The 10,585-nt window shown below is 44.7% G+C and overlaps 1 protein-coding gene across 2 annotated transcripts in view; it reads right to left on the minus strand.

Moving 5' to 3' along the window:
* Window positions 1–10,585, minus strand: part of LOC129703037 (calcipressin-1-like) — an 84,125-nt gene that overhangs the window by 22,019 nt on the left and 51,521 nt on the right. Inside the window, exon 1 of one of the 2 annotated variants that reach the window (XM_055645220.1) lies at window positions 221–540. The exons of the other annotated variant lie outside the window; for it this stretch is intronic. Coding sequence (XP_055501195.1) covers window positions 221–304 — 84 coding nt within the window. The 5' untranslated portion in view covers window positions 305–540. Of the gene's footprint in view, window positions 1–220; window positions 541–10,585 lie in introns of those variants that run through there. 2 annotated transcript variants of the gene reach the window in all.

A 10,585-nucleotide genomic window follows, 5' to 3' on the forward strand; every position in this document is an offset into this window, starting at 1 on the left:
AGTGTACAGGGTATTAAGTGATCAATTGATTAACACATTGTTAATATCAGTTCCCAACAGAAATACACACTAAATTAACACGTGCCATACAAGCTAAATGCCAAACATTCTTAACACCACTTGTATCATTGGGGTCAGTCAAACGAGGCCCAGACCACCACAATAAATTAGAACTGGATTATCAGTTTTCTTGGAGAAAAAAAGAGGTAAAAATTCTTACCTTTAAATCACTATCTGTGAAGACTTCACTGTCAGGCAAACAAGCGATCAGAATAACGTTGCAATTAAGGCTTTGCAAATGCATGGTCTCTCCGAGAGGTGGCTGTTTTGAACAACTGTAATATAGTCCGAGGCTGCTGTTGCACTTGTTATGAATTACAAGGCTGCCGTGGACGGCTCTTTATTTATACAGAAGCGAGCGATTGCCCTCAGGAGATTTACAGTGTGAGGCAGCAGATTCTTATACAAAAAAACCCAGCAAGTTCCAACTAGGACAAAAATGAACTTCGAATGGAAAGTAGTGACATCAGCACTCGGCCAAGATATCTATGCTAATCAGCATTGGCTCTGCATGGGAAGATGGAAAAAACAGCTGATGTGGCTTGGCAGCTGTGTTATCATTGGTTCTGCATCAGCATAGTTTCCATCAGCAGTAATTCCATTCAACACCCACAATATGTGCTCGACTTGAATGGCTGGTCTGGAGATGGAAAATTTTACACTGTAAATGAACTGTTAAATACTAACAGGAATGAATCATTACACTGTGTGTGCGTGTGAGTATGCGTGAAGACATTAGGAGGGAACAATAGGGAATGTAACAAGGCCACCCTTTAATCTTGTGTAGGAATAAACTGCAGATGCTGGTTTACACCGAAGATAGACACAAAATGCTGGAGTAGCTCAGCGGGACAGGCAGCATCTCTGGAGAGAAGGAATGAGTGACGTTTGAAGGATCTCGTCCCGAAACGTCACCCATTCCTCCTATCAGAGACGCTGCCTGTCCCGCTGAGTTACTGCAGCATTTTTGTCTATCCTTTAATCTTCTCTGCTTTCCTTTCTTCCACTCACACTGCCACTTGAATTTAACTGCCACCATTAAAAACCAAAAATAAGAAGCTGTCACCAACATTGCGAGCTCCATTTATAAATTTCGCAGAATTTGTTGGGAAGTGTCCAGTGGGTGGAAAGTCCAATGTAAATTACACTATTACATTACTGTTAGCGGTGAAGCAACTGACTATCTGCTGAATGCGATGGGTGGCAGATCTCAACTGTTCCACCAACTCCATACCACATTTCAGCTCCAGAATATTGGAACATTTTCTTCATCATAGAATGAGACAGTATGGCAACAGGCCTTTCGGCCCAACTTGCCCACACCGGCCAACTTATTCCAGCTACACTAGTCCCACCTGCCGGCGTTTGGCCCATATCCCTCAAAACCTGTCCTCTCCATGTACCTGTCTACCAGTTTCTTAAACATCGGGTTAGCCCCAGCCTCAACTACCTCATCTGGCAGCTTGTTACATAAACCCACCACGCTTTGTTTGAAAAAGTTACCCCTCAGATTCCTATTAATTTTTTTCCCTTTCACCGTAAACCAATATCCTCTGGTCCTCAATTCACCTACTATGGGCAAGAGACCCAGTGCATCTACCCGACCTATTCCTCTCATGATTTTATACACCTCTATAAGATCACCCCCTCATCCTCCTGCTTTTCAAGAAATAGAGTACCAGTCAACTCAACCTCTCCCTATAGCTCAGTCCCTCTAGTCCTTATGAATTCGCTCTGAACCCTTTCCAGCTTGACAACATCTTTCCTGCAACATGGTGCCCAGAACTAAAAACAATACTCTAGATGCGGCCTCACCAACGTCCTATACAACTGCAACATGACCACCCAAATTCTATACTCAATTTGAGACTTGATTATGTCTCCATGTAATTCAATGCAATTCAGGACAAATTTAATCACAAAATACGAAAAAAAGAACGTGGAAGAGAATTGCATTGGAAGTATGGAAGTTAGCCATGAGCTGGCTTATCTATTTTCCCCCCTCTCAACCTCATTCTCTTGCCTTCTCCCCATGAAACCTGACACCCTTACTAAAAAAGGCATATCGACAAGCACGAGGCTGCAGATGCTGGAATCTACAGCAAAAGAAAACAAACAACTGGAGATAGATAAATTGCTGGAGAAACTCAGCGGGTGAGGGAGCATCTATGGAGCGAAGGAATAGGTGACATTTTAGGTCGAGACCCTTCTTCAGACTGATGTGGGGGTGGGAAGAAGAAAGGAAGAGGCGGAGAGTGGGTTGTGGGAGAGCTGGGAAGGGGAGGGGAAAGAGGGAGAAAGCAAGAACTACCTGAAATTGGAGGTCAATGTTCATACAGATAGGGTGTAAACTACCCAAGCGAAATATGCTTACACTTGCCGCTTTACCTTCCCCCTTGACTCCATCCAAGGACCTAAGCAGTCTTTCCAGGTGCGGCAGAGGTTCACCTGCACCTCCTCAAACTTCATCTATTACATCCTCTGCTCTAGGTGTCAACTGCTCTACATCGGTGAGACTAAGCGTAGGCTTGGCGGTCGCTTCACCCAACACCTCCGCTCGGTTCCCAATACCAAAACTGATCTCCCGGTGGCTCAGCACCCCAACTCCCCCTCCCATTCTGAACCTGACCTTTCTGTCCTGGGCCTGCTCCATGGCCAGAGTGAGTACCACCATAAATTGGAGGAGCAGCACCTCATATTTCGCTTGGGTAGTTTACACCCCATTACGTTTCAATAAGCAGAGATGGTTGAAAACGTCAAATTCCTCGGAATCAATATTACCAACAACTTCTCCTGGACCACCCACATTGAAGCAACGACCAAGAAAGCACACCAACGCCTCTACTTCCTTTGCAGACTTAGGAAGTTTGTCATGTCCCCTATAACTCTCACCAACTTCCATAGATGCACCATAGAAATCATTTTATCGTGATGCATCACATCTTGGTTTGGGTACAGCTCCATCCAAGACCGCAAGAAATTGCAGTGAATAGTGGACAAAGCCCAGACATTCACACAAACCAGCCTCTTTTCTATTGAAGGTACACACAAAATGCTTGAGCAACTCAGCGGGGCAGGCAGCATCTCTGGAGAGAAGGAATGGGTGACGTTTCAGGTTGAGAACCTTCTTCAGATTGTTGCCTCCATTTGTTCTCCCTTCTATTCAATCCATTTATACTTCACGCTGCCTTGCCAAGGCTAGCAGCATAATCAAGGATGAGTCGCACCCTGACCACTCCCTCTTCTCCCATTTCCCATCGGGCATAAGATTTATTAGAAGTGTGAAGATGCTCACACAGTGTGAAGAAGGTGGAGCTGCTCACAGGATGGTGCAAATCCCACAACCTCATCCTCAACGTGGGAAAAACTAAGGAGATGGTGGTTGACTTCAGGAGGGTGGGAAAACAACACCATACACCTCTGCACATCGATGGAGCTGATGTGGAAAGGGTCAGCAGCGTGAAGTTCCTAGGACTCCACCTGTCAGATGACCTGATGTCCACAACCAACACCACAGCACTGGTCAAGAGAGCCCAGCAGCGACTACACCCTCTCCGAAGACTACGTAAAGCAGGTCTCCCCACTACACATCTACGAACTTTTTATAGGGGGACAGTCGAGAGCACATTAACCAACGGCATCACTTCCTGGTTCGGGAGCTGCAAGGCGTACGAACGACACCAACTTGACAGGATTGTGAAGACCGCCAGCAGGATTATTGGTGCTCCACTCCCTTTCTTGCTGGACATATACAGGAAGAGATGTGTCAACAGAGCCATCTCCATCATCAAAGACCCATACCACCCATCGCATCACATATTCTCCATCCTGCCATCTGGGAAGAGGTACAGGAGCATTAGCTGCAAAACCAGCAGGATGCTCCTCAGCTTCTTCCCGCAGGCTATAAGACTGATAAACGGACTTAGCCCCCTGCCAAAGTATCGCGCACCAACCACCAACCTGGACACACTGCAGCAGCTGTCGATCGGAACGCCTGTTGATGTTTAGTAGAGAGTAGAGTGTTTAATTTAATTTGTTCATGATATGTATTTTTTATTTCTATTTACTTGTTGTTATTTGTACTGCACACTGAACGGACACTGGTTGAGCAACGTTTTTTTGTTTCCTCTGGGTATGTGAGTACTCAGGAAATAACAATAAAGATATACTGATACTGAAGATGCACATGCTCCAGATTCAGGGACAGTTTCTTGCCAGCTGTTATCCGGCAACTGAATCATCCCACCACAACCAGAGATCAGTGCTGAACTACTATCTATCTCTTTGGTGACCCTCGAAGTTTCCTTGATCAAACTTTTCTGACTTTACCTGGCACTAAACATTATTTCCTCATCATGTATCTATACATGTAAATGGCTCGATTGTAATCATCTATTGTCTTTATGCCGACTGGATAGTATGCAACAAAAGCTTTTCACTGTACCTCGGTACACGTAACAATAAACTAAACTGAGGTCACCATTCATTCTTGAATACTCTGAAGAACGTGGAACCAACTCCTTTAATCGTATGCAATCGGTCAGCCCTCTCACCCCTTGAATTAGCCAAGTGAAACTCATTTAGATTGCTTCCGATATGCTTGTCTTCCTAACCATTTACTGCAACTGTCTGACAATAGACAATAGGTGCAGGATTAGGCCATTTTGCCCTTTGAGCCAACACCGCCATTCAATATGATCATGGCTGATCATCCACAATCAGTGCCCTGTTCCTGCCTTCTTGCCATACCCCCTGACTATGCTATCTTTAAGAGCTCTATCTAACTAACTCTTGAAAGCATCCAGAGAATTGGTCTCCACTGCCTTCTGAGGCAGAAAATTCCACAAATTCACAACCCTCTGTGTGAAAAAGCTTTTCCTCATCTCCGTTCTAAATGGCATATCCCTTATTCTTAAACTGTGGCCCCTGGTTCTGGACTCCCCCAACATCGAGAACTGCCTCTAGCGTGTTCAAATCCTTAATAATCATATGCTTCCATAAGATCCCCTCTCATCCTTTTTAAATTCCAGAGTATACAAGCCCAGCCACTCCATTCTATGAACATATGATAGTCCTGTCATCCCAGGAATTAACCTCGCGAACCTACGCTGCACTCCCTCAATAGCAAGAATGTCCCTCCTCAAATTTGGAGACCAAAACTGCACACAATACTCCAGGTGTGGTCTCAATAGGGCCCTGTACAACTGCAGAAGGACCTCTTTGCTCCTATACTCAACTCCTCTTGTTATGAAGGCCAACATGCCATTCACTTACTTCACTGCCTGCTGTAACTGCATGCTTACTCTGCCAACAATGCACAAGAACTCATAGATCAGCTGTCGGATTCCTTTGCCAAAAGCAAAACGTTGCAGTTGTTGGAAATTTGAAAGAAACCGCAAAAGATAGTGATCAGGATGGTGAATGTATTCTCCTTAGTTTATTTTATTTTAGAGATACAGCGTGGAAACGTGGCATCCCTTCGACATACCGAGTCTGCGATCTCCCATATACCAGTACTATCCTACACACTAGAGATAATTTACAGAAGCCAATTAACCTACAAACCTGCACGTCTTTGGAATATAAGAGGAAACCAGATCATCCAGTGAAAACCCACACAAAGGGAGAGCCTATAAATTCCGAACAGACAGCACCCGTAGCCTGGATCAAACCGGGGTCTCTGGTGCTGGAAGCAAGAACGGAACTCGCTATCAAGACATGGAGGGGACGGGGGACACAATGTTTTGGCGGCCACGCACGCATGCGCACACTCACGAGGCTTCGGAGGCTCAATCCAGCATTAAAAACGTAGATTTTAAAATCGGGATCACAAAAGCTTGGGGGGGGGGGGGGATGTCCCCCACCTCTCAAAACATGGGGGGAGGGGGGGGGGGAACGTGTCCCCTCTGGCCCCCCCCGGGTTTTCCGCCCCTGGCTGGAAGGCATCAACTCTACCGCTGTGCCACTCTTCCACATGGCACATGGCCAGACTAGATCTGTAGGGCTGAGTAGGATTCAGTGACATGCTGAATTATTGCGGCAGTTTAGAAATTCCGAAGAAATACCAGTCAGTTTAAAATGCCCAAGATAGAAAACGAATTGGGCACACATTGTGCAAGTATGACTAGAAGGGAGGGCCATTTTAATGAATAAGCACTCATCAATATAATGGCTAGCAAGAATTGATGGAATTTAAAACAGCAATTACATTGGTATGTAGAACATGCTTATGAACATATGCGAGAGGGAACGGCAGATGCTGGCTTAAACCGAAGATAGACACAAAAAGCTGGAGTAACTATGAACATAGCTGGGGGGGGGGGGGGGGGGGGGGGGAGGAAAACACTTGGAAAATTTCTGTCACTATTCCCAAACAAAATGAGGAAGGAAATACAGATGCATGAGGCACATGGGCTAATAAAATCTACATGACCTTGCCAGTCATCAGCTTTGATGAGTCATTTAGAAAAAAAATGTTCTCTTTCAGTTTCCCAAATTTTACTACCAGGAAGTTTGAGAGCTTTGATCCATTAAAGGTGCAGAGTAGCCTCAGCCAACATCAATGGAAATTCCCATTGGATTCACGAACTTTGTGCCAGATCCTGTGTGGAAAATTATTGGAAACAAGTGCCCAGCAACATTTTCCCACAAAATATTGACATCCTCCGATCACTGACACATCGCCCGCTTGTAGGAAAACAGGCTGCTATTTCCAGCATTACAATATACATCCTTATTAGTTTCACTGTTAAACATTTATTGGTGCCTTAATTCCTTTAATTCTGAGGCAAGACGTTGTTGAGGCCGAGGTTAGGGTCTTGAGTTCAGTTTTGGGCACCGTGTTATAGGAAAGATGTTGGCAAGCTGGAAAGGGTGCAGAGATTTACAAGGATGTTGCCAGAACTCGAATGGCTGAGCTATAGGGCGAGGTTGAGCAGGCCAGGACTCTATTCCTTGGAGCACAGGCAGATGAGGGTGACCTTATAGAGATGCACAAAATCATGAGAGGAATAGATCGGGTAGATGCACAAAGTCTCTTGCCCAGAGTAGTGGAATCGAGAACGAGCAGATTAACCTTAGGTTTAAGGTGAGGGGGGAAAGATTTAATAGGAACTCGAGGGGTAACTTTTTCCACACAAAGGGTGCTGGGTGTATGGAACAAGCTGCCAGAGGCAGGTACTATCGCAATGTTTAAGAAACATTTGGATAGGTACATAGATAGGACAGGTTTAGAGGGATATGGGCCTAACACAGGCAGGTGGGGATAGTGTAGCTAGGTCATGTTGGCCGGTGTGGGCAAGTTAGGCCGAAGGGCCTATTTCCACACTGGAAGACTCTGTGAACAAGTGCATGAAAGGGATTGCACCGATAGTTGGCAGAGTCTCATGTGGGCCAAATGGCCTCCTCTTAATCAGAGCAGAAAGTAAAAATATACTGCAACACCAGCATTGTCAATATTGAATTTCAATCTAGTGTTGCCTCTTCCACCAGCAGACTGCAAGACACAATGAGCAGTGTAAAAGCTGTAAACTATCACAGTTTCTCAGAACAGGCTGGGGGTCTGGAAAGTCTATTCCTGTCTCTTGCTGTGCGTTTTCTCAAATCAGACTTTTATTGGAAAATGTGGAAAGACTTGTCGAGAACTGAATGGAGTCATGCATGTTTTTGTAACAGTCTTCCTGTACACAAAACAATTGGCTATGAATCATTCAAACTGGGCAATTGCTAATGACCAAAGAATAGGAACCATATTTCATGACTGTTAATGTCATGATGATTTTAGCTAGTTTCGTGACTTGTTTCTTTAAATTCATCACATGCCGCGGGAATGCAGCTGAGTCATACTTCACTTTTCTTTTCTTGTTTCCAAAGATTGTTTAATTAATCAAAGCTGCAGTAAGTCAAAGTCACAAAGGATAAGGAGTCATCCAATTAAAGAATTGCGTAACCTACATTTCCTCATTTCCAAAGGTCACAGATAGCATTTAATACTGGACGTCTGACAAAATAATCACTGCAGTTGTTTTGTGTGAAACTGAGATTTACTGTGTAAGAACCAAAGATCTAAGTGATCTTTGGTAAGAACGTTAGCTGCAACAAAGCACAGGATTAGTCGCCAGTCATAATTCAGATATCACCAACATTGTCTATGCAGCAGAATAACTATTTAGGGGCCGCATGGTGGTGCAGCGGTAGAGTTGCTGCCTTGCAGCGCCAGAGACCCGGGTTCGATCCTGATAACGGGTGCTGTCTGTACAGAGTTTGTAAGTTCTCCCTGTGACCTGCGTGGGTTTTCTCCGAGATCTTCAGTTTCCACCCACACTCTAAAAGACGTACAGGGTTTTAGGTTAATTGGCTTGGTATAAATGTAAAATTGTCCCTAGTGTGTAGGATAGTGTAAATGTGTGGGGATCGCTGGTCGGTGCGGGTTCGGTTCGAAGGGCCTGTTTCTGCGCTGTATCTTTAAACTAAACCAAAGTATTTGGCATTGCAATCCCCTCTAGTAAATTCTTCAGAATCACATTTGCTGCAGATCAAGAGGTTTCGAGCCAATCTTACAAAGAGTCTGTAACACAGATTGTCAAATGACATTGGTGTACCAGTTGGAAAGATATTGTGCACGAGAACACTTCATAAAATCTTACATGCGAGTTCTGCACGTTGAGAGAGGCACGGTGGCGCAGCGGCAGAATTGCTGACTTACAGCATCGGAGACTGGGGTTCGATCCCGATACATACACTGTCTGCACGGACTTTGTACGTTCTCCCTGCGACTGCGTTGGTTTTCTCCGGGTGCTCCGTTTTCCTCCCACACTCCAAAAAATTACAGGTTTGCAGGTTAATTGGCTTTTGTAACCGGTAAATTGTCCCTAGTGTGTCGGCCAGTGCTCATGTATGGGGTGATCGCTGGTTGGCGTGGACTCAGTGGGCTGAAGGGCCTATTTCCGCATTGCACCTCAAACAGCATCAATACGTCTGTAATATTGATAAGTGATAAGTGAATTGGAATGGCAGCATCTGACACTGAAGTTGCAACTGTGTTTAACGTGCATTAAAACGGCATTCTCAGCATAGCAAATTCTATAATGCAGAAGGCCAAAGCAATGCTACTTCAAGGACTACCTTTGCGTCTTTTTTTATTAACCTGTTCACTACCAAGTTTTTCCCCCCACTATTAGCCATGACCCGAGTATACTCGGGGGTGGCACTGAACAGGTTAACCAGTATCCGCAGATCCTTGTGTTTAAGAGGGAACTGCAGATGCTGGAGAATCGAAGGTTACACAAAAAAGCTGGAGAAACTCAGCGGGTGCAGCAGCATCTATGGAGCGAAGGAAATAGGCAATGTTTCGGGCCGAAACCCTTCTTCAGACGACGTTGCTGATGCTGCTGCACCCGCTGAGTTTCTCCAGCTTTTTTGTGTAACATCCGCAGATCCTTGTCTCATACTTTTACTTAATGAAGCCACAGTTGCCCACTTCTCCCTTTCTCCTGCCAACTATGTTAATTCTTCTGGTTTCACATTTCATGTCTCTTCTCCCCTTATCTCACTGTCTTGTGTCTTTTCATCTCTGGTCATTGTCCAACCATTTTGCAAGCATAACTGTTTAAGAAGGATCTGCAGATGCTGGAAAATCGAAGGTAGACAAAAATGCTGGAGAAACTCAGCGGGTGCAGCAGCATCTATGGAGCGAAGGAAATAGGCAACGTTTCGGGCCAAAACCCTTTAGGAAATAGGAAATAGGCAACGTTTTGGGCCGAAACCCGAAGGGTTTCGGCCCGAAACGTTGCCTATTTCCTTTGCTGCTGCACCCGCTGAGTTTCTCCAGCAATTTTGTCGACCTTGCAAGCATAACTGTTCTGTGTGATTACCTTTAAAACCATTTTATATTGGTGGCTGCTATGGAAAAAAGCTAATCTGTTCACAATTGCCACTTGAGGTCGACAAGGTCAAATTTTAGAATGAACATTTTTATTCTGTTGCATGCTCTCAAAGTCACGTTGGAAATGGCCATTCATTGAAAAAGGTGGTTAACTAATTTTTAGAAGTGTTTTTTTTTTTTTAAAGTGGTGTGAGAGAGAGCGAGAGCGAGAGCGAGAAAGCACTCTGGTGTGATGATACAAGGCTGAACCCTATCTGATTTATACTTTAGCACTCACATTCAATCTGTTACTGATTGTACAAAGACCAATCTATTAATACTTGGCTTTCTACCAGATTAACACAATACCATGTTTTCCACTACTTGCTGCTGTAAATGAATTAAGATTAACCCAGTGATGACTACCAAAAAGCAACACACAAAATGCTTCAGTAAAAATTGGCGTGGCACGGTGGTGCAGCGGTAGAGTTGCAGCCTTTTTTTTTACAATGCTAGAGACCTGGGTTCAATCCTGACTACAAGCTCCAAGTCTGTGTGGAGTTTGTACGCTCTTCCCTTGAACTGCGTTGGTTTTATCTGGCACCTCTGGTTTCCTCCCACATTCCAAAGACGTACAGGTTTGTAGGTTAATTGGCTTGGTGT

This window comes from Leucoraja erinacea, chromosome 13 (genome assembly GCF_028641065.1).
Source record: "Leucoraja erinacea ecotype New England chromosome 13, Leri_hhj_1, whole genome shotgun sequence".
Classification (NCBI taxonomy): Eukaryota; Metazoa; Chordata; class Chondrichthyes; order Rajiformes; family Rajidae; genus Leucoraja; species Leucoraja erinaceus.